This window comes from Bufo gargarizans, chromosome 1, assembly GCF_014858855.1.
Source record: "Bufo gargarizans isolate SCDJY-AF-19 chromosome 1, ASM1485885v1, whole genome shotgun sequence".
Classification (NCBI taxonomy): Eukaryota; Metazoa; Chordata; class Amphibia; order Anura; family Bufonidae; genus Bufo; species Bufo gargarizans.
Genome location: NC_058080.1, coordinates 346676388 through 346702068, shown reverse-complemented (window position 1 = coordinate 346702068; position 25681 = coordinate 346676388). Strand labels below are relative to the sequence as shown.

General features: G+C 43.8%; 1 protein-coding gene across 1 annotated transcript in view; it reads right to left on the bottom strand.

The window, feature by feature from the left end:
• Positions 1–23180: 23180 nt before the first annotated feature.
• MPND (MPN domain containing) overlaps positions 23181–25681 on the bottom strand; it is a 282277-nt gene continuing 279776 nt past the window's right edge. Inside the window, exon 13 of the mRNA XM_044306702.1 lies at positions 23181–23518. Coding sequence (XP_044162637.1) covers positions 23432–23518 — 87 coding nt within the window. The 3' untranslated portion in view covers positions 23181–23431. The remainder of the gene's footprint in view (positions 23519–25681) is intronic.

Sequence of the window (25681 nt, the reverse complement as noted above, 5' to 3'; positions counted from 1 at the left end):
TTCCTTCTACAAATTTCTCTGTCGCCCTTTCTGTAACAAACTGTCCTACATTCATGATCTTTTCATCTCTCGAAAATTTTACTTTCTGGGTCTCACATAAACATGGCTGGCACCCTCTGACACCTCCTCCCCTGCTGCACTCTCATATAGTGGATTTAATTTTACTCACACCCCCCGCCCTGGCTGCAAACATGGTGGAGGAGTTGGTCTTCTCCTATCGGACACCTGCACCTACAGCCCAACTCCACTGCCACCCTCCATTACACTCACTTCATTTGAAGTACACACTGTTCGCATCTACTCTCCCTCCAAGTAGCTGTCATTTATCGCCCCCCAGGCCCAGCCACTATCTTTCTTGACCACTTTAACACCTGGCTCCTACACTTTCTTTCTGCCGACATCCCCACTTATATCATGATCCCTATTGACACTTGCCACTCAGCCACCTCTAAACTACTCACTCTCTTCCCCCTTCAGCCTCTCACAGTGGTCTTCCGCTCCCACCCACAAAGATGGTCACACTCTGGATCTTCTCTTTAGCCGCTTCTGCTCCCTATTTATCCTTTCTAATTCGCCTCTCTCCCTTTCCGACCACAACCTGCTCACCTTCTATTTACTGGTCTCTACTGCTGCTCCCCTGGTCCACACACTAGCACACCCCCGCAGAAACCTTAAACATCTAAACTTTTGCTTGCTTTCTGACTCTCTTCTGCCACTCTCTACTATTTGTTCCCTCCAAGACCCAGATCCTGCCATCACCCTGTATAACACCACAATAAATAAGCCCTGAACTTAATTGCCCCCCTCACACACAACAAAACCCAAAAATCAACAGACAACCCTAGCACACCAACCTGACCAAAAAACTCAGACAAGCTTCCAGGGCTGCTGAGCGGCGATGGAAGAAATCCCATTCTAAAGATCAATTTACCGCATACAAGCAATCCCTCCTCATATTCAAATCCTCACTTGCTGATGCAAAACAGGCCTACTTCTCATCTCTCATATCTTCCCTGGCCCACAGCCCTAAACAACTTTTCAACACTTTTAACTCCCTTCTCTGCCCCATCGCCGCCACCTTCTCCTTTCATCTCAGCTGAGGACTTTGCAGCATACTTCAAACAAAAGATAGTCAACATCAGAGAAAGCTTCAGTACACAGTCCCCACAGACCCTCTACACAACTGCTCAGTCCGCTTCTCCACCATTACAGAAGAAAAACTCTCCACTCTACTCTCCAGATCACATCTCACCACCTGTGCACTTGACCCAATCCCATCCCACCTCATCCCTAACAGTTATCCCAGCCCTAACTCATCTCTTAAACCTATCACTAACCTCTGGTGTCTTCCCCTCTGGTTTTAAACATGCTACCATTACACCCATCCTCAAAAAACCTTCACTTGACCCATCTTCTTTATCCAGTTATCGCCCAATATCACTTCTTCCGTATGCCTCAAAGCTACTTGAACAACATGTCCATTCTGAACTATCATCTCTCCTCTCCTTCTGCTCCCTCTTTGACCGGCTACAATCTGGCTTCCGACCCCACCACTCGACTGAGACTGCCCTTACCAAAGTCACCAATGACCTACTAACAGCCAAAACCAAAAAACATTACTCTGTCCTCCTTCTCCTTGATCTGTCTCCTCTGCCTTTGACACCATCATCCACTCCCTTCTGTTGCAAACTCTCTCATCTCTTGGAATCACTGACCTGGCCCTCTCCTGGATTACATCATACCTCACAGACCGAACTTTTAGAGTCTCCCACTCTCACACCACCTCCTTGTCTCATTTCCTCTCTGTTGGTGTCCTGAAAGTCTCTATCCTAGGACCCCTGCTCTTCTCTATGTACACTTTTGACCTGGGACATCTCATAGAGTCCCATGGCTTTCAGTATCACTTTTATGCTTACGACACACAAATCTACCTCTCTGGTATAGACATCACCACCTTATTATCCAGAATCCCGCAATGCCTATTGTCCATATCATCCTTCTTCTCCTCTCGCTTTCTAAAACTTAACATGGATAAAACAGAATTAATCATGTTTTCCCCATCTTGCTCAACCCCCTTAATAGACCAATTTATCATGATCAATGGCTGCACACTCTCCCCGGTCAACCATGTCCGCTGCCTTGCAGTGACCTTGGATTCTGCCCTCTCCTTCCGACCACACATCCAAGCCCTTTCCACCACCTGCCGCCTCCAACTCAAAAACATCTCCCGCATCCACGCTTTCCTCAACTTTGAATCTGAAAAAAGGCTTGTACATGCCCTCATCATCTCCCGCCTAGACTACTGCAACATTCTCCTCTGTGGCCTTCCATCTAGCACTCTCACACCCCTCCAATCTATCTTCCACTCTGCTGCCTGACTAATCCACCTCTCACCCTGTTACTCCTCTGCCTCTCCCCTCTGCCAATCCCTTCACTGGCTCCCCATTGCCCAGCAAATTCAGTTCAAAATACTAACAAATACATACAAGGCTGTCCACCACCTGTCCCCTCCCTACATCTCTGAGCTACTTTCCCGATACATCCCCACACGCAATCTCCGATCCTCACATGACCTCCTTCTCTCCTCTCCTCTTATCACCTCTTCCCATAATCGCCTCCAACATTTCTCCCATGCATCCCCCACACTCTGGAACTCTCTACCCTAACATATCAAACTCTCACCTACACTGGAATCCTTCATAAGAAACCTAAAAATCCATCTCTTTAGAAAAGCCTACAACCAGTGACCATGCTGCCTCTATACCGCCATGACCAGCTTCACCCTCACCTACTGTGTCCTTCTCCTATACCATGTAGATTGTAAGCTCTCACGGGCAGGGCCCTCTCTCCTTCTGTACCAGTTTGTAACTCGTCTTGTTTATGCTTAGTGCAATTGTCTGTATTATGTATGTATATCCATTTTCATATGTACAGCGCTATTGAATGAATGGCGTTTTAATAATAATAATAATGAATGTGCATATGGCTTTGGAGTGCTCAAATTGCAGGAAATTGACCTCTGATTGTGTGAGAAATGATTGTACCTTAGTAATATCCAGTATTTTTTTTAGCAATTAGGCAGGTAGCTACATTAATATTTTGTAGTTGTAACCAGAATGATCTCATAATTGCTTAGTCTTTCTTTACTACGTATGGGATTAAGTTGGACGGCAAGAGTAGTGAAGTACCTTTGAAAGTTGTGTTGGAATGTTGAAGGGATTTCAATATTTTAACTGTGCCTTGTACCAGTGTATTAGAAAGAGCCTGGATATCTTTGTGATCTGGAAGCCACAGGATTTTTGAAAGGGCAGGTCCCAAGACTATTAAATCTGATCTGTGGCATGGGTCTCTGTGTGTGTGTGTGTTGAAGGGGGGGTAGTCAGGTAAAGCCATCTTTGTAAGTGAAGTGCTGTTTAATATCTGGAAGTCCCAGTCCTCCTCTACATTTTTTACGAGTGAGGTACCTGGTATGATAGTCTAGGTTTCTTTCCTTTCCACAAAAAGGTGGAGGGGTATTTCCTAGTGGTAGCGAAGAAGGTCTCAGGTAAATACATTTGCAACATCTGTAAATAGTAAAGGATTTGAGGAAGGATGTATGTCAGCAATACGTTTTTGTGGCCCATCCAAGACAAGTATGGGAAGTTATAGTCTTTGAGTAATCTAGACAGCTTAAGTTTTGGATGGAAGTTGGATGAATACAATTCTTCTAGTTTGTTTGGTATTTGTACTTTATAGAGTTTTCAGCCCAATGAAATGCGGAAATGTCAAATTTGTGTCGCCTGAGAATGAGTGAGAGAAATATTCAGAAGATCTGATTTAGAATAATTTATTAAAAAATTTGATATGCTGCCATATTGTTGAAAAAGGTCTAGTAGCCTGGGCAGTGCAGTGTTTGGATTGGAAATCAGTAATAGTAGATCATCTGCGAAAGCTCACATTGCTCATGGTATTCACTTAAGGGTGGTTGATTCACATGTTGAAATTATTTCTTGTTTTGTCATGAAGGATTTGCCAGCTCCTATAGTTTTGGGGTTGCCATGGTTGACTAAACATAACCCAATTATAGACTGGCAAGCGAGACAAATCATTGGTTGGAGTGAGTTTTGTTTGGATAATTGTCTTGGCACATCTATCTCTGGTGTGTCCATTACGGCTTTACCTCAGTATCTATCTGATTTTGCGGATGTCTTTTTGGAGGGTGGGGCTCAGGAATCTTTTTGAGCAGATTGTTGGAGCCAAGGTGTTCTCCAAGTTGGATTTGAGAGGGGCCTACAATCTGATCAGAATCAATGAGGGGGAATGAGTGGAAAACGGCCTTCAATACGCACGAGGGTTATTTTGAGAACCTGGTTATGCCTTTTGGGTTAATGAACGCGCCAGCAGTATTTCAGCGTCAATGACATTTTTCATCATTTGGTGGGGAGGTTCGTAGTAGTTTACCTGGATGACATTTTAATGAAGACCCATCAGGATCATGTGAGACAGGTTTTGACGATCCTTCGGGAGAATAAATGATATGCCAAATTGGAGAAATGTTTGTTTGCGGTGCAAGAGCTTCCGTTCTTGGGATACCTGCTTTCTGATTCTGGTTTTCGTATGGACCCTGAAAAGGTCCGGGCGGTTCTGGAATGGGACCAACCAGAGAATCAGAAAGCTTTGATGCGGTTCTTGGGGTTTACGAATTATTATAGAAAATTTATTTCAAACTATTCTACCATAGCAAAATCTCACTGATATGACCAAGAAGGGCGCCAACTTCTCTGTCTGGTCGGATGAGGCATTGCAGGCCTTTTCGGCTATTAAGGAGCGTTTTGCGTCTGCTCCCATTCTGGTGCAGCCAGATGTGTCTCAGCCATTCGTAGTGGAGGTTGATGCATCAGAGGTGGGGGTTGGAGCGGTGCTGTCACAGGGTTCATCCCCTGGCAAGTGGGTCCCGTGTGCCTTTTTCTCCATGAAGCTCTCGGTCGCCGAGAGGAATTATGATGTTGGAGGCAGAGTTGTTGGCTATCAAGTTGGCCTTTGAGGAATGGCGTCACTGGTTGGAGTGGGCGTCTCACCCCGTTACGGTATATACAGACCATAAGAATTTGGCTAAGGCTACTTTCACACTAGCGCTTGATCGGATCCGTTCTGAACGGATCCGATCATATTAATGCAGACGGAGGCTCCGTTCAGTACGGATCCGTCTGCATTAATAACTTAGAAAATTTTCTAAGTGCGCAAGATGCCTGAGCGGATCCGTTCAGACTTTCAATGTAAAGTCAATGGGGGACAGATCCGCTTGAAGATTGAGCCATATGGTGTCATCTTCAAGCGGATCCGTTCCCATTGACTTACATTGTAAGTCTGAACGGATCCGCTCGCCTCCGCGCGGCCAGGCGGACAGCTGAACGCTGCAAGCAGCGTTCAGCTGTCCGCCTGGCCGTGCAGAGGCTGAACGCCGCCAGACTGATGCAGTCTGAGTGGATCCGCTCCATTCAGACTGCATCAGGGCTGGACGGAGGCGTTCGGGTCCGCTCGTGAGCTCCTTCAAACGGAGCTCACGAGCGGACCGACGAACGCTAGTGTGAAAGGAGCCTTACCTGCAATCTGCCAAGCGTCTGAACCCTAGGCAGGCCAGATGGTCACTGTTTTTTACCAGGTTCAATTTTGTGGTTACCTTTCGCCCGGGGGTTAAGAACGTCAAGGCAGATGCCTTGTCTCGCAGTTTTCGTGAGGGAGGTGATTGAGGATCCTGCGCCAATTTTAGTGGATGGGGTGGTGGTCTCCGCTCTGTACCCTGAATTGGAGATGGAGGTGTTGGGAGCCCAAGAGGGGGCTCCTGGTTCTTGTCCCCTAGGGAGGTTGTTTGTTCCTGAGGGCCTGCGATACAAGGTGTTCAAGGAACATCACAATACTGTCCTTGCTGGACATCCTGGTGGTAAGTCCACCTGTGATCTGGTGTTCTGGTGGCCAGGGTTACGTAAGAGCATTGAGAATTACGTGACAGCTTCTGAAACCTGCGCTCGGTCAAAGGTTGCTCATATTCGACCGGCTGGTTCACTTCTTTCATTGTCGATTCCGTCTCGTCCTTGGACGCACTTGTCTATGGACTTTATTACGGATCTGCCGAGTTCCTCCGGGAGAACAGTAATTTTGGTGGTAGTTGACCGCTTCAGTAAAATGGCTCACCTTATATCACTAACTAGTCTGCCTAACGCTAAGACTCTTGCGCAGATTTTTGTGGATAATATTGTGAAATTACATGGTATTCCTTCGGATGTGGTCTCTGATAGGGGCACGCAGTTTGTCTCCAGGTTTTGGAGGGCGTTCTGCTCTCGGCTTGGCATTCAACTTTCATTCTCTTCGACCTTTCATCCGCAATCGAATGGTCAGATGGAGCGTACTAATCAAAACCTGGAGACCTACTTGAGGTGCTTTGTGGCTGAGAATCAGGAGGACTGGTCCTCATTCTTTTCCTTAGCAGAATTTGAGTTGAATAACCATAGGCAGGAGTCCACGGGTAAGTCGCCATTTTTGGGCGCATACGGTTTTCATCCTCAGTTTGGTACCTTTTCTGGGACTGGTTCCTCTGGGATGCCAGAGGAGGAGAGATTCTCTTCTGCCTTATCCTCCATCTGGCGGAGGATCCAAGGGAATTTGGAGAAGATGGGTGAGAGGTATAAACGAATGGCTGACAAGAGACGTGTGACCGGACCTGTGTGTGGGTGATCTGGTGTGGTTGTCCACTAAAAATATCAAATTGAGAGTGCCATCTTGGAAACTGGGTCCAAGATTTATTGGTCTGTATAAAATATCTGCGGTGATCAATCCTGTAGCGTTTCGGCTGGATCTTCCGCAGACTTGGAGGATCCATGATGTGTTCCACAGGTCTTTACTAAAAAAAATACGTGAAACCGGTGGAACCATCGCCATTGCCTCCTCCTCCTGTTCTAGTCGAGGGAAACTTGGGGTTCGAGATCTCCAGGATACTCGACTCTAGAATTCTTAGGAGTTCCCTTCAGTACCTGGTGCACTGGAGGGGATACGGCCCTGAGGAGAGGATGTGGGTTTCGGCACTGGATGTTAACGCCAGGTGACTGGTGAGGGCTTTTCATAGGTCCCATCCGGATAAGGTTGGTTCGGGGTGTCCGGAGGTCACCCGTAGAAGGGGGGGGGTACTGTCATGCCCCACTCTGACTGTGTGCGGAGGTCGGCCAGAATAGCAGCACGAGTTTAGTGTTTTGTTTTGGAGCCGTGCTGGATCCGCCTCTCATCAGGTGCACTGGGTGGGGTCTTTCGTTTAAATAGCACTCCATCCCAGTGCTCTGAGTGGATTATAGGAATCACTTTGGTCTTGGAAGCTAGGAAGGAAGGTTGTCTGTTCCAGCTCAGAAAGATAAGTGTGGTTTCAAGTTTTGTTGTTTGCTGTCTTGGTTGTTTTGTGTCATCTCTCCCATCCAGGTTCTGTGCGAGCAGGCTGCTCCTATTTCCCCTCTTCACCATCTCAGGGAATCTAGGGTGTTTCAGCCCAGGCACGGGGACACATCATACCTACCACAAAGGTCTGCATGTGGGCTGAGCAGTGCAGGGAGAGAGGTTAGGGATTAGCTAGTAAGTGACCCTTCCCCTGCCTCTCACCTAGAGCCTGGTTGGTGGTTTATCTGTGAGTCTGAGTGCACGTCCGCCGTGACAATGAGATGTGTATCTGAATTCTGGATAAAGCCATTTATGACATCATCCTGCCTGAGCTTTTGTAGTAATGCTTCCATAGTTTATATAAATAGGCTGGGAGATAAAGGACAGCGCTGCCTCGTGCCATTTGTTATGTTGAAAGACGGAGACAGGGTGAGGTTAACCTTAATTTGTGCAGATAGTGTAGAGTATAATGTGAAGATTGCTTCTATGAATTGGAGTGGGAAGTTAAGCTGTTGCAGTGTGTGGTTCATAAAGTCCCAAGCGACCCTATCAAACGCCTTTTCGGCGTCGAAGCCTACAAGTACAAGAATTTCTTTTGTTTTGATCGCGATGAAAATATGGAGTTTAGCATATGTGATCATGTTTCACTATGGCAGGCAGAATGTCACTCAGCTGCCTAGCTAATAGCTTGGCCCAGATTTTGATATCAATATTTAACAATGAGATGGGTCTGTAGCTGGAACAGAGGCCAGGGTCCTTACCCTCTTTGGGAAGAATTGTGATATGCGCTTCCAGCGCTTGTCTTGGGAGGTGGCACCCCCAGAGGGATGGTTGCATAATAAGGTAAGGCGAGGCAGGAGACTGCCTTGAAATTTTTTATAGCATCTTAGAGTTAATCCATCAGGACCTGGACTTTTTCCTAGAGGGAAGGAGAGCATCATGTCTTTCACTTCCTGCATTGTGATTGGTTGAGTTATTGTTTGTCTGTTTCTGAGACTTTAGATAGATTCAGACCATCAAAGAAGGATGAAATATTTGCTTGTTGGAGAGATTTGAGTATCTAGGCTGGCTAAATTTTATAGAGAGGAGTAAAAGTCCTTGAATGCTGCTGCTATTTCGGAAGTACGGGTGACTGCTACCTGTCTGGGTGGTCATTGAAGATATAAAGGATTTTTCCCTGCATTTCTTGATTAAAGCGGACATCAATTTGCCTCCTTTATCTACATATGCATATACTTTTTGTTGGTAATGGAGTACATTTTTGCCTAGTTTTGTTTTTAACAATAATTTTAATTGTCACGCATTTTAGACAATTCTTCAAGTAACGTAGGAGCAGGGGTTCGTTTATGCAGTTTTTCTTGGTCCCTAATCTGCAATAGGAGATCCAGTATCGTTTTTCCCGTAACTTTTTTACCTGGGTGCCAAGTGCTATGAAGAGCCCTCTTTTATATATGTTTTATGAGTTTCCCAGATTATGGATTCCGCCATGTCTGGCGTTGTGTTCGATTCAAAAAAGAACTGGAGTTGGTTCATAAGAAGGTCTACTTTTTTTTATCATCTAATGTTTCGTTAAGACGCTAGGTTCTGTCCCTCTTAGGTAGGTCTTTCATTGTTGTATTAATACAGGTGCATGGTCTGAGAAAGTGGATGGTCGTATGTCAGCTTTTTTGAGGGCTAGTAAGGTTCTGTCATGGGTAAAAAGGTGATTGATTCGTTGGTGTGTTTTATGTGTGCTGGAGAAGAACGTGTAATCTAGTTCGGTCGGCTGCAATGTTCTCCATGCATCTGAGACCCAATAATTGCAGACAGTTATTTAGTCTATTGAGGCTGTTTTTAGACTGTGCAGTGTGGTTTGATGAGTCTATTCTAGGATTTAGTGCCAGATTGAAATCACCTCCAAGTATGATGGGTCCCTCTGCAAACGCTTGCAGTTCCTCTAGTCTTCCCATAATCCAGGAAATCTGTAAGGTATTTTGTGCATATAGCGAAGGTGTACATAGTGGAGCCAATTTTGCCTTTCAAGTAAAGAGCCCTGCCATCCGAGTCTTGGTGTTTTGATGTAAGTATGAAAGGGATATCTCTGTGAAATTAGATAGATACCCCCTTGGAAGCTGAGGAGTCATTGGTGTGTTGAAACCAGGACGCGAAGTAGGTAGTGGGTAGTTTTAGAATTTGATTTGAAATGTATCTCCTGTAACATTAGCACAGACACTTTATCTCTTTTTAACAACGTCATTAGGTGACTACGGTTCGTGGGAGCATTTAACTCTCTAACATTGTATGTGCAAATTATAAGGTCTGCCATTTATCAAAGTGGTGGAGTGAGAGATCCACTATGTCAATGAAAATCACCGGCAAAGCAAGAATCAAGCAAGTAAAGGTGAAAAGATAAAACCAATAATAAGAGAACAAAGCAATACAATACCCCCTAGACATATAGGTAATCGTACAAATATATGCATATTCATAGGTGAGAGTTGCATGATATAATCTTTTCAATGCAGTGTGTAACCACAACACTCAGAAGGGTTTAGGGGAGATGGGGGAGGAAAGCATCCTAAGCCGTGGCACTTCGTGTTTACCCCTTGGATAGTGATAACTCCTGATGTTGTTGGAGCCCATGTGTGAAAGGGTTTCCCAGCAGGATCCACTGGCTCCTGCAAAAGATCTGCTGTCTCCTGCAAAGGATCTGTGCCCCCGCCTGTCCCCTCCAACCCCAACCAGCCAAAAAAAAGCCGTCCTGTGTTATTTACTTAATTGTGTGAAAATGCAGCCCTGAAAAGACATTCGCTTCCAATTTGTCATTGCATGGTGGAGCTAAGAGAAACAAGAGGAGAAAAGGGAGGCAGGAAAGGGAAGAGGGGGGGGCAGCCGCAAAGCGACGCAAATTCGATACGGTAAAAGGGCCAAGAGATGGTGAGCAGACAGACAGAGCGACACATCCGCTCCCCATGACAGCACCAGTGCAAACAGACACGTAAATCTGTTAATGTCTACATATCCCAATGATGCCTAGGTCAGACACGAGTTACCCCCATGCCCAAACCATCAAACCCTCCACACATCACATTACCGCAGTCCCAGGACGTAAATCTGGTAGAGGAGAGCCAAGGCAGAGAAGTACATTGGTCCTGTAGATTTCAAGCTGGTGCCTTTCTTGGGCTCTTAAGAGTTGACCCCTTCTTCTTAGGAGAGCATGCATGTGACACCTCCATCCAGGGCTCCATGTGAGGCAGATCCGTCAGCGTGACCTCTGCCGGGATCGGCATCCAGGATGATATGCTCATGGGGGGAATCCCCAGTCGGCCCCAGGCATCTGAGAGGTCCTCTGGCATGTGGATGGTGATCCGGCGGCCATCTTTATGTATCGCCAGGCCAAAAGGGTACAGCCATGTGTATGGTATCTGTAGATCCTGTAGCTAGAAAGGGACGGAGTGTGCCCTTCTTTGATAGTGTGGTAGGTGACACATTCTGGTAAAGGTGGATCTGCTCTTCATGTCGCAGTGCAGGTTTGTCTCTGCCTGCTTTTAAAATGGCGGCAGTGTCCACAAAGCTAAGGAGTCCACAAATTATGTCTCTGGCTTGTTCTCCCTCTTTGGGTGAGGGGCGCAGAGCTCTGTGTATACGCTCCACGACCATTTTGGCAGCTCTTTCTGGGCCCAGGAGCTAGGCAAATATCTGCTGTGCCACAGCCTCCAGCATGTCGCTGGTGTACTTCTCTGGTAGGCCTTTGATACGGATGTTCTTGCGGCGGCTTCTATTCTCCATGTCTTCTATCAGTGTGAAGGCTCTGTTGAGCTGAGTTTCCTGGGCTTTGATCGTGTGCCCTGCCATGTCACAAAAGTTGAGAGTCAGAAACCACTTTTTCCACTGTGGCCTATTGACTGGATCTCTTTTTTAATCTCTGAAAGCTCTTGTAACATTGGATTCAGAGCATGGAGTATAGTTTTCTTTAAGAATGCCTTAGTGATAGGCTCTCGATCACTTGCCTGTGAAGCTAGACTGTCCGCATCGGTGTCTAAGTCTCCGAGGCGGGAAGCTGCGGGGCGGTGTGAGGAATATGTATTCTTATATAATGTCAGCCATGTTCCCACACCAGCCATCTGCTGTCAGACAGCAGAGGTAGTGAACTCCACAGGGGGGCCCTGCTTCAAAGCCCAGCCAAATGGCAGAAAACTTATTGCAGGCCACCTTTGTTTACAATTCTTACCTCCATTCAGATAGAGCGGATCGTTCAGGAAAAGGCACAGCTTTAGGGTACCAGGTGGCATAATCCAAAACAACCAGTATGTACTGCTGTCCTTTGGCTGACTTGACTATGAAACCCACTTAATCCATGACATCACTGCCTCCCATGTGACTACAGCCAAGCCTTACAGAAACCCATTATTCATCACCACCCAAAGGACTCATCCATCTGGTAAACTGACTTTTGTTCTGCTTAACCCTGTTGTACCACGCCATCTGTATTTACCACTGTATATATTTTCTGTGTATATTGTGTTATGTTAGTGCCCCTAAGGCATTTAAATATATAATTTAATCTTGTGCTCTTGTGGTATCTTGATCACGAATCCCCACGTCCATGTTTCGGCCTAGTTATATGCTTCTGCGGGTTGGTTTCTCACCCCTATATAAACCCATTAGCGGACTGGGCTTATATCAAACGAGAAGCTGGTGGCAGTCTTCCTAGGCTGAGGAAGCGCTGTTTCACTGGGGCAGTGAAAAGGCTCCCCTCAGCTTGTTGCCTCTCTGTGCCCGTGTGGACAGGAGGAGTCTGTGAACACTCTACCAAGCTGACCTTACCTGCTCCTCAGGGACAGCGTAACGTCACGCCTTGGTAACCAGTGACTATACCGTATCTCGCTGGCTCTACGTATTAGACATCCAACGTCAGTCGGGATACGGTATTTGTCACAGGCGGTCCCTAGTATTGATGCAGGGTCCCTTGACTTGTCTTTGACCATTTTGGGTCAGCTGTAGATGCTTCTAAAAGGGGTAACATAGTGTCTGTTTGGAGCTACTAAATCACGCAGCCAGCTCATTCTGCGGTCAGACTCTTCCCCATGCGTTTCAAGATTTTTAATAACAAAAAATTTGGAAATTCTGGCTTGCATTTGTATGCAGTCCCCCAACAGTCAATACTTTATGGGACCACCTTTCACTGCAATTACAGCTGCAAGTCTTTTGGGGTACGTCTCTACCAGTTTTGCACATATAGAGGCTAAAATGTTGCCCATTGTTCTTTGCATAATAGCTCAAGCTCAGTCAGATTGGATGGAGAGCGTCTGTAAACAGCAACTTTCAAGTCTTGCCACAGATTCTCAAAGGTATTTAGGTCTGGCTTCTGTCCCCTAGTTTAAAATTCCGCACTTTGGGTGATCAGTTATAAATTCTGCTCTGGGCCTCTTGTGCTCTTTGCAGATCCTCTTTGACAATAGGCATGACTGTAGCTATTTGATCTTGCATCTGTGCCACATGCTCAAGAACACTTTTATATAGAGTAGACTCTGCCTCCCACATCTCTTTGAACAGACCCCTTGGGTGACGTTCACCCAAGTTGTTTGATGAGTAACCCAACTGTTTTGGTGTGATAAACAGAGATATGTATGTGTGTAAATTTTAAACAGCTTGCACAATTCTTTCATAACCTTTGACATAAATGTACCATAGGTCTTATATTTTTAGGGATCCCTGTGCAGGAGAACATATAAAATAACTTGTGCAATATTTTTGGAAGTCATGTTTCTCAAAGGCACAGCTTTAGGGTACCAGGTGGCATAATCCAAAACAACCAGTATGTACTGCTGTCCTTTGGCTGACTTGACTATGAAACCCGCTTAATCCATGGCAATCCTCTCGAATGGCACTTCAATTATGGGATGTGAAACCAAAAGTCTATGGAAGTGTGATGTCAGGGAAATTATCTGGAATGTGGGGCATGACTCACAATACATTTTCACATCTTAATATATCCCAGGCCAGTAAAACCTTTAATGGGCCATCTCTTGTGTTTTACCAGTCCCCAAGTACAGGATTATATCAAATACCATACATTGGTATTGCTTTGGTAACAAACACTGCTCCACAATTTCACTATTAAAGGGGTTATCTGGGTTATTTAGAAAATAATAATAATAAAGCACTGTAAACCTGATGATCAGCAATATATACATAAGGTAAGCACATTTAGGTAAAAAAAAAGTATATATTTACTCTTTTACCTAGTTATGTCTTGGCCCCTTTGTTTACATGCAGTCCCAGAGCTGTGGGGGCATGTAACAACAATCTCTGAGGTTCTCCCATGAATATTTGTGTGTGTCAACAAAGACTGCCTTCCACTCCCCCTGCTCTACAAAGTGAGTGAATAAAATTGCAGTCTGACTGCTGGGATACTCATCAGCATGTTGTATGTGTGAGTCTAAAAGTCACAGCTGTACAGTATAATGGTGGCATTGCTGATAAAAAATGTTCTTGTATAATGCTCTGCAGATACTTAATCACAGCCAGCATAAGAGTACAGAGGAGAAAACTCCTCCAGTCTGTTCTGTCTTTTCAGGGTGAGGAGGTAGGGAAGATCCTGTATACAGCATTTGTGTCTTCAGTGCCTGGTCAAATCTTCTGTCACTTGTTGGGAGAAGAGGAAACCCTGCAGCTGCTCAGTATCTGAGGCAGATCCTGCAACCCTGAGGCTGTGCTGCTTATGGTTAAACTTTACAAACAAATCCAGTGGGAGGGAATATAAAGAGACCTGGGACTGAACAAGCTGGTCATGTGACAGGACTTGCCTATGTATGTGTTGCTGTAGAGAGAGAGACTGTGCCTTAAATCAGAGGTGAGGAAAAGGTTCAAAAAGTGATATTAATAGTCCCTAAGCTGTTGATTGGCAGACCTGCTCTCTCCTTTAGCCCAGGCTTGTGCACAGAACGTCATCAGAGCAGGTAAAGAAGCCAACGTCATAGGTCATGTGCAGTGTTCCCTCTAAGGTGCGCGGCCGCGCATCAATTATTGTGCCCCTGCTCACCACTTTATAATGTCCGCTCAGCGCCACCTGCAGTCATCATGATGATGACTTCTTCAGCAATACGTTCAGTGTGCGGCGCCGCCTCCACATATTTCTGCGCTACTGCTGCAGCTCCTCCTTTTTCTGACCGGAAGAGGAGAGGAGGACTGAGCAGCACGAAGTAGCAGGGCAAGGTAATGTGGAGGTGGAGCTGTCTTTTAACCTGAGGGAGGCTAAAGTGGTTTTACCCTGCTGTGTCAGGGACAGGGTAAGACGCCGCCTGCAAAGTGAAGACATTAAAATCTCCCTGAGTGTTCCCATAGATCAGGCGGGAGCAGAGTGCAGGGTAATTGCAGAGCTTCATGTTACATTTAGTTGAACAGGACACTGCACAGCCCTTTGAATGAGAAATGTATCATTTTATGTTTGCAAAGTGAGGAGGGCTTCAGGCTTTCACTGCATGTCTCCCACACAACATTACCATTCCCTTCATATCCCAGTGCCTCACTCTGCTCTCAGCATGGTATGTAGCTGGAGGGAGAAAGCACGACCTTACCACTATGTAGGGTACAGTAGGCAATCTCCACAGCACATACCACATCGGTTGCAGCCTGGCTGTGCAGCACCTTCTTCTTCTGCAATACAGAAGAAGTTGCAGCAAAGAAAAGTAAAAGTTCAAATGAGACCACAATGTTGTCTTTATAGTGTTAAAGAAACTATTCACTCAATGAAGGACAAAGGCATATTTTATGTTCACCATCATATAACCAAGTGCAAAATAATAATTGTTACTTATATAATACTGCCTCTATGTACAAGAATATAACTACTATAATACTGCCTCCTATGTACAAGAATATAACTACTATAATACCGCCTCCTATGTACAAGAATATAACTACTATAATACCGCCTCCTATGTACAAGAATATAACTACTATAATACTGCATCTATGTACAAGTATATAACTAATATAATACCGCCTCCTATGTACAAGAATATAACTACTATAATACTGCTCCATTGTACAAGAATATAACTACTATACTACTTCCTCCTATGTACTAGAATATACCTACTATAATACTACATCCTTGTACAAGTATATAACTATTATAATACCGCCTCCTATGTACAAGAATATAACTACTATAATACTGTCTCCTATGTAGAAGAATATAACTACTATACTACTGCCTCCTATGTACAAGAATATACCTACTATAATACTGCCTCCTATGTACAAGAATATACCTACTATAATACCGCCTCCTATGTACAAGAATATAACTACTATAATACTGCATCTATGTACAAGAATATAACTACTACGTATAATACTGCCTCCTATGTACAAGAATATAACTACTATAATACTGCTCCTATGTACAAGGATATAACTACTATAATACTGCTCCTATGTGCAGTAATATAACTACTATAATACTGCCCCTTCTTGTTTGCCTGTCCTATCGCCCACCTTTGACTAAGCATTGCCCATCTCTAAGTCGACCGCGCTCAGCAGCGGCCAAGGCTTAGAGGGAACACTGGTCATGTGACACTCAGCTAACTAGGAGATGGAGGCTACTGTAGCTGATGTAAGTGAGAAAATCCCTTACATTTGTTTAGTTACAAAGAACTAAGAAAATAGTTTGGAAAACCTCTTTAACTTTAGTAACCCTGTACAAAAAATTCATAGCAAAATATGGAAATTGTTTGTCAGCCTAAAAAAATAACACTGATTCCAGCTCTTCACAATAAAAGGCTCTATTATTCGACTTCCTTAAAATTAGACATCAAAAGTAGGACAGTATGCTGTGACGCGTTTCAGGCTGTTACATCTTAGCTCTTCATCAAGACAAACAAACAAACTAAAAGTCTCCATTTTATACATAGTCAGGATAAACCTCTCCCACTTGATTGGATGACTTCCATCCCCTGGAGCTAATACCAGGTCCCCATTTGAATGCTGGTCATGATGGAAATAATTCCAATCAGGTGGGATGGAATCCTTAAACCGAGAAAACCACATCATTTGTATTGTAAGGTTAAATCATGTTTCCTATTCAATCCCTTAGGTATACATGTTCCAAGATTGAACATCCAATATGTTTCTCGACTATATAATTTGTGTCTACGATCTCCCCCTCTGACCGGAATAGTGACTCTTTCCACACCTTGCACATGAAACGCAGAAGTATTGCCCTTGTGAACTATCACAAAGTGTGATGTGGCTGCTGAAACATTGCACAATGAAATATGCGGGATGTCGCTCAGATGTTTTCCAATTCTCACTTTGAGCTGATTAATCGTACATCCAACATATTGCAACACGCAGGCTTGACATGTGATGACATAAACTACATATTCCGTGTTGCAATTAATATATTGTTGCAATTTATGTATGCTACCATTGGACGTGGATATGATATCTTTGCTAACTGACATATGCATGCAACATATACTGTACATTTTTTACTTCTACATTTAAAGTTTCCCTTGGTAGTTAGCCACACTAGTTTTCTACAAATAGGCTAGGGCTCACTTTTTGCCCAATAATTGGTGCTTTTTTCCGCAATGCACCTAATACCTGCCTCTGCTATTTCCCCCCAACCTTCATCAAAGCCTATCACTGGAAAATGTCTGTGTAAAATATTGCAGACAAGGGGATATTCGACACTGTAATTTGTAACAAAAGTTACAGGTTCGCTCGAATTTTGGGTGCGAGCTCGAACTTTTATATTTCTTTTTGTTCGCATTCTTTATTTGAGCGAATATAAGCGAGTCTCTATCTACCGATAGTGCATGTTCCATAGCCTTACGAATATTCTCTAAAATATCCCCTGGTCTGCAACCCTGCAGAGATGTCAGATGCTTCCTTCGCAAAAAGATTCAAGGATGAGCAGTTACGCCGTGCCCTTAACATCTCCCCTTTGGGGATGTTCTTGGCTACATGGGGGGATGGCACGATGATGCGTGGAGTAGAGTATTTCCCGCAGTATTCTTATGGTGTGTACATGTACAGACTTTCTGGTTCTCTCGATCGCCCCATAATAAAAGGTCCAGAAAAATCGAAACAAAATCACTGACCATAGTGAGTTTGATCGCGGGATAACAGCTATTTAAATACTCCACAAATGGCATCAAATCTTTTACATCACCCTGCCAGACCCATAACATGTCGTCAATGATAAATCGGGCACTCCTCGATCTATTTTAAAAACGATCAAGGAATAGACGATATTCGAGAGTGTCTTTCAGCTCAACAGAAGTGGATCCACACAATGCAATTTCTGATTTTATGGAGAATTCAGGAGCCTCTGGACCCCATGGGGGTGAAAATTCGAAGAGCCAAGTTTCAGCAACTAAAGAGAAAGATAATATTGGGCATAAGATGCAGGCAAAAAACGCAGGGCGGGGAGAAAGCATCATAAAAGATCGACGATATCCTGCCCGTCGAAAGTAGAGACGGATGATATACAGGTAATTAACCTCTCATCGAAAATTATTTCATCTCTGCAGAAAAAAGTGTTATGCAAAGGTCTTTCTTTTTCCCCGTCCTGCCATTTTGACCTTTTATCACACCATTATAGATGTGAATCGTCTAGCAAGAAATCTGACCTTAAGAAAACATTTCGCCCACATGGACAGTGATCAAAATATGAAACAACTGTTGGTCTCTGGTAATGATTCACCAGGGGAAAGTATGGTGGACACTGATATGTTTTCTAATCAGAATGTTTTTGATTTCTCTGAGCTTGTCCAAATCTCCTCGTTGCAGGGAATGTATCGAGAGCCAGTTGATGTACCTCTACAAAATTCATCCATTGGTTTTAAAACCTCAAATAGGGATTTTTATCTCATCCAATCGAGATCCCTGGCTCTCAATAGATTCTAAGAACTAGTAGAGAAATATCTTTGTTCCCTCAAGGACCATATCAGATATAATGGTCGACATAGGAATCCCTCACCATTTGGCGATTGCTGCCTTGAAATGGTTTTTACATGGATTCAGCAATTACACCTTGGAACTTCGAGATTATATGTGTTTGTACCGATTTTTTTGCTTAAACATAATTTTTTTTATGTTTAATGGTTCATATTATTTACAGATATCCGGAGTTTCAATGGGTGCCAAATTCTCGCCTTCAGTGGCGAATGTGTTTATGGCATGGTGGGAGAACAGCTTCTTGTTTTCAGATAATAACCTGTACTTAATGTCCATGAAATGGTATGGGCGCTTCATTGACGATGTTATGGGTCTGGCAGGGTAATGTAAAAGATTTGATGCCATTTGTGGAGTATTTGAATAGCTGTGTTCCCTCGATCAAACTCACTATGGTCAGCGATTTTGTTTTGATTGTTTTTCTGGACCTTTTATTATGGGGCGATCGAAAGAACCAGAAAATCTGTACATGTACACACCGTAAGAATACTGCGTGAAATACTCTACTTCACGCATCATTGTGCCATGCCCCCCATGTAGCCAAGAACATCCCCAAAGGGGAGATGTTAAGGGCACGGCGTAACTGCTCATCCTTGAATCTTTTTGCGAAGGAAGCATCTGACATCTCTGCAAGGTTGCAGACCAGGGGATATTCGAGAGAGAATATTCGTAAGGCGATGGAACATACACTATCGGTAGATACTCACTTATATTCGCTTGAATAAAAAATGCGAACAAAAAGAAAAAAAAATGTTCGAGCTCGCACCCAAAATTCGAGCGAACCTGTAACTTTTGTTACAAATTACAGTGTTGAATATCCCCTTGTCTGCAACATTTTACGCAGACATTTTCCAGTGATAGGCTTTGATGAAGGTTGTGGGGATATTGCAGAGGCAGGTATTAGGTGCATTGCGAAAAAAGCACCAACCATTGGACAAAAAGTGAGCCCTAGCATATTTGTGGAAAATGCAGTGTGAACCAGTGTGGCTAACTACCAAGGGAAACTTTAAATGTGGAAGTAAAAAATGTATATGTTGCATGCATATGTCAGTTAGCAAAGATATATCCACGTCCAATGGTAGCATACATAAATTGCAACAATATATTAATTGCAACACGGAATATGTAGTTTATGTCATCACATGTCAAGCCTGCGCATTGCAATATGTTGGATGTACAATTAATCAGCTCAAAGTGAGAATTCGAAATTATCAGAGCGTCATCCCGCATATTTCATCGCGCAATGTTTCAGCAGCCACATCACACTTTGCGATAGTTCACAAGGGCGATACTTCTGCGTTTCATGTACAAGGTTTGGAAAGATTCACCATTCAGATCTCCCCCTCAGTCAAAGGGGGAGATCGTAGACAAAAATTATATAGTCGAGAAGCATATTGGATGTTCAATCTTGGAACATGTATACTTAAGGGATTGAATAGGAAACATGATTTAACCTTACAATACAAATGATGTGGTTTTCTCGGTTTAAGGATTCCATCCCACCTGATTGGAATTATTTCCCTCATGACCAGCATTCTGATGGGCACCTGGTATTAGCTCCAGGGGATGGAAGTCATCCAATCAAGTGGGAGAGGTTTATCCTGACTGTGTATAAAATGGAGACTTTTAGTTTGTTTGTTTGTCTTGATGAAGGGCTAAGATGTAACAGCCCGAAACGCGTCACAGCATTCTGTCCTACTTTTGATGTCTGATTTTAAGGAAGTCGAATAATAGATCCTTTTATTGTGAAGAGCTGGAATCCGTGTTATTTTCACATTTTGCTCCAGACTGAGTCCAGGTCTGATTATCTGTGCCCCACCAGGAGGTGAGAGGTGAGAGCTAAGAGCTGCAGTGATTTCTTTGTTTGTCTACCATTTATTACAGTAACACTTTTCCAAGCATTTACTAGAGCGGGGTGTCTCCCAATTGTGCAGTACCAAAATTATCCTTAGACACTTCTAAATCAGGCACATTTTGGCCAGCAGGAGGAGTTACTACTTCTCCAGCTAAGACCTGCAAAGGAAAAGTGTCATCATCAACGTGCACTTCACTTGACTCCACATTTTCATCATTTAACGGGGCGATTATGGATTCGCATGAGTTTCTTCACTCGCTGCAGAGAGTTTCCCTTTGCCATAACTCCCTGAACAACAGGAAATCATGGCCCAAGCTCACATCATGCATTAGGTTTTTCACCATCCCTACTTCATATGTGACTGTCCCTTTTAACCACCTCGGCTCCCCTAGCTTAAACACCCTTAATGACCAGACCACTTTTTACAATTCTCCACTACACTATTTCACCGTTTATTGCTCGGTCATACAACTTACCACCCAAATGAATTTTACCTCCTTTTCTTCTCACTAATAGAGCTTTCATTTGGTGGTATTTCATTGCTGCTGACATTTTTACTTTTTTTGCTATTAATTGAAATTTACCAAAATTTTTAGCAAAAAAATGAAATTTTTCACTTTTTAAAAAAAAACTACATTTCTATATAATTTTTTCTCGAAATGTATTGTTCTACATGTCTTTGATATAAAAAAAGCGGAAATTGATTTTTTTTTTTTTTCTCACAAAGTCTCCCTTTCCGCTAACTTGTGACAAAAAATAAAATTTTACATGAACTCGCCATGCCCCTCACAAAATACCTTGGGGTGTCTTCTTTCCAAAATGGGGTCACATGTGGGGTATTTATACTGCCCTGGCATTTTAGGGGCCCTAAAGCGTGAGACAAAGTCTGGAATATAAATGTCAAAAAAATTTTACGCATTTGGATTCCGTGAGGGGTAGGGTGAGTTCATGTGAGATTTTATTTTTTTGTCACAAGTTAGTGGAATATGAGAATTTGTAAGAAAAAAAAAAAAAAAAAAAATCAATTTCTGCTAACTTGTGCCAAAAAAATGTCTGAATGGAGCCTTACAGGGGGCTGATCAATCACAGGGGGGTGATCAGGGAGTCTATATGGGGTGATCACCACCCTGTCATTGATCACCCCCCTGTAAGGCTCCATTCAGAGGTCCGTATGTGTTTTGCGGATCCATGGATCCGATCTGCAAAACACATACAGACCCCATATAGACTCCATGACCACCCCCCTGTAAGGCTCCATTCAGACGTCCGTATGTGTTTTGCGGATCTGATCCGTGGATCCGCAAAACACATACGGACCTCTGAATGGAGCCAGCCTTACAGGGGGGTGATCAGGGAGTCTATATGGGGTGATCAGGGGTTAATAAGTGACAGGGGGGGGGTGTAGTGTAGTGGTGTTTGGTACTACTTATTACAGAGCTGCCTGTGTCCTCTGGTGGTCGATCCAAGCAAAAGGGACCACCAGAGGACCAGGTAGCAGGTATATTAGACGCTGTTATCAAAACAGCATCTAATATACCTTTTAGGGGTTAAAAAAATCGAATCTACAGTCTGCCAGCGAACGATCGCCGTTGGCAGGCTGTAGATCAGCTAGTTTACCTTCCGTTCCTGTCAACATGCGCCTCTGTGCGCGCGTTCACAGGAAATCTCGCGTCTCGTGAGATGACGCCCCGGCGCGTCCACTCTGAATAACAGGGCCGCCGCAAAGACGCAATCCTGTGTACGGCGGTCCTGTAGTGGTTAAAGTCTCAAACCTTAGTGCGTGCCACAGGGTACACCTTGGTATTCCCATGGATGCAAAGAACACTGATACTTTTGTCTGAAACATAGTTTGCAGTTAGGAAGCTGGCATGTACCAGGGATACCAAGCTACCCAAGTCCAACAAGTATTTGACAGAACAGTTATTCACCACCATTTGGCACATTTTCAGCTCAGTATCTAGTCCTGGTGAAGCCACTTATATGCAAACAGCGACTGTTACCAGCGAGCGTCACATGCCATGGACTCTGAGATAAGAGGGCAATGGAGTAGCCCTGGTCTCCTTGGCAGGGAGTCCTTTCTGGGGCTGGATTGCCATTGGGAACTACCATGAGTTTTTTCCCCACACCCTCCAGAGCCTTGCTCTCTCTCACACTTTTCCATACTCCCTTGACAGCCGGAACTTTCTTACCAACTGAAGTCATGGGTCTGGTGCGCCTGGGAGGAGCTGGTGCTCTAGAGACATCACTGAGCTAGTCCTCGGTCATTAGGAAATGTTCCACCAGGTTAACAAGCTGGTCAGCAGACTCAAGGTCTCCATCACCCAATGTTGCAAATCCACAGGAGAGGCCCTGAAGTAATGGTCCACCACGATCTGGACCAGTGTCAAGTTCAAGCAATTTTCTCACAAGGTGGATTAGGTCATACATCTGGGACCTAGTAGGCTTGTCAATGTCATAACTCCAATTGTGGAAACTCAGGACATGAAAGGCCAGTGTAATCCCTAGGTGAGCAAGGCTCGCTATCTTTAATTTGGCATAGTCCTAGACATCCTGCTCATAGTAGGCTTTTTGGGGTTCAGCTGTCAGAAAGGGCACAATCACTTCTGCCCATTCCACAACTGGGAGTCTCTCTCACTCCACCACTCTCTCAAACAAAGTGAGGCATCATCTTTTGCAAGGCCCGCTGCACAGCCCTCGTCACATTAAAAGTCTCTGGAGCCCTTTCTTTGTGGTTGAGTCATAACAGTTTCTTTTAACACCGTTATCTGCTCCTTTAACAAGAAATTGGTCTGTTACAGCTGCTCAATCACTTCCTACATTTTAATCAATGGACACACCTTTCACCCAGGACTTTACAGCAGCAATTTCGTCATGCTGTTGTTCCTAGCAACCATTGCCCATTGCATCCTCCACCAAGTGTCACAGGTTCATGTACTTGAGATGGGGTTCTCAATGAAAGACTCTCAGATGTCAGGGCTTGAAGATCCAAACAATGTTTATTTTTCCTCAAACACGAAAGGCATCCAGCAAAATACAGGGCGTCCAAGTTAACGTCACTTGGGGTGAAGCCACAGCACATAAATAATAACATAAAACATCAAAGAAAACACCAGCCCATCTGGGCGCTAACTATACTTTTCAGGAGGATCAGCATGCTGGGACACTAACTGAGGCCTTTATTTATTCCCCAATAATAACCCTAGAAGCCACACCTGGGATCTTCTGCAGTCACCCCAACAAGGAAATAACTCTATAAATTTGCTCTAGAACAGCCTCAAATCCAGCATCCTTAGGAATACGGGCAGCCAATGATGCCTGCAAAAGAAAAGAGAAGGAAGCAATGAAATGGTGATAAGCCAAAGGAAGAAAGAACACTTGTCTGTATCTAGCAAAATTGTATACACTTTTAAATTCAAAGTAGTGTTGGAAATCATAAACTATAAAAATGAAAACCTGGCTGAAAGGGGTTGTGCTCAAGGAGCTTCCTCTAACCGCCCATTGCCTCAACAGTTAACTCTGGATCGCAAGTAGCTACCATGTCACTAACAAAGGCACTCAGGTTTGCCATAGACATGGTCTAACAGACTGATTGTAATATGTAAATCTTATTAACCCCTTCCCGACATCTGCTGTACATGCACAATGGATGTGAACTGGTCCCTAAAAATTGGGTTTTTGAAAATTTCTGAAAAATGTCAAGATTTGCTTCTAAACTTCTAAGCCTTGTAACATCCCCAAAAAATAAAATATAATTCCCAAAATGATGCAAACATGAAGTATACATATGGGGAATGTAAAGTAATACCTATTTTTGGAGGTATTACTATGTATTATAGAAGTTTGGTAAATTTGGTATTTTTTTTATAAATAAATAAATACAAACTGGATTCCAAAAAAGTTGGGACACTATGCAAATCGTGAATAAAAACTGAATGCAATGATGTGGAGGTGCCAACTTCTAATATTTTATTCAGAATAGAACATAAATCACGGAACAAAAGTTTAAACTGAGAAAATGTACCATTTTAAGGGAAAAATATGTTGAATCAGAATTTCATGGTGTCAACAAATCCCCCAAAAGTTGGGACAAGGCCATTTTCACCACTGTGCGGCATCTCCCCTTCTTCTTACAACACTCAACAGACGTCTGGGGACCGAGGAGACCAGTTTCTCAAGTTTAGAAATAGGAATGCTCTCCCATTCTTGTCTAATACAGGCCTCTAACTGTTTAATCATCTTGGGCCTTCTTTGTTGCACCTTCCTCTTTATGATGCGCCAAATGTTCTCTAGATCTGGACTGCAGACTGGCCATTTCAGTACCAGATCCTTCTCCTACGCAGCCATGATGTTGTAATTGATGCAGAATTTGGTCTGGCATTATCTTGTTGAAAAATGCAGGGTCTTCACTGAAAGAGATGACGTCTGGATGGGAGCATATGTTGTTCTAGAACCTGAATACATTTTTCTGCATTGATGGTGCCTTTCCAGACATGCAAGCTGCCCATGCCACACCTACTCATGCAACCCCATACCATCAGAGATGCAGGCTTCTGAACTGAGCGTTGATAACAACTTGGGTTGTCCTTGTCCTCTTTGGTCCGGATGACATGGCGTCCCAGATTTCCAAAAAGAACTTTGAATCGTGACTCGTCTGACCACAGAACAGTCTTCCATTTTGCCACACTCCATTTTAAATGATCCCTGGCCCAGTGAAAACGCCTGAGCTTGTGGATCTTGCTTAGAAATGGCTTCTTCTTTGCACTGTAGAGTTTCAGCTGGCAACGGCGGATGGCACGGTGGATTGTGTTCACTGACAATGGTTTCTGGAAGTATTCCTGAGCCCATTCTGTGATATCCTTTACAGTAGCATTCCTGTTTGTGGTGCAGTGTCATTTAAGGGCCCGGAGATCACGGGCATCCAGTATGGTTTTACGGCCTTGACCCTTACGCACAGAGATTGTTCCAGATTCTCTTAATCTTCGGATGATGTTATGCACAGTTGATGATGATAGATGCAAAGTCTTTGCAATTTTTCGCTGGGTAACACGTTTCTGATATTGCTCCACTATCTTTCTGCGCAACATTGTGGGAATTGGTGATCCTCTACCCATCTTGGCTTCTGAGAGACACTGCCACTCTGAGAAGCTCTTTTTATACCCAATCATGTTGCCAATTGACCTAATTAGTGTTAATTGGTCTTCCAGCTCTTCGTTATGCTCAAATTTACTTTTTCCAGTCTCTTATTGCTACTTGTCCCAACTTTTTGGGGATTTGTTGACACCGTGAAAATTTGAATCAATGTATTTTTCCTTTAAAATTATACATTTACTCGGATTAAACATTTGATCTGTCATCTACGTTCTATTACAAATAAAATATTGACATTTGCCATCTCCACATCATTTCATTCAGTTTTTATTCACAATTTGTTTAGTGTCCCAACTTTTTGGGAATCCGGTTTGTAAAAATTACTTCATT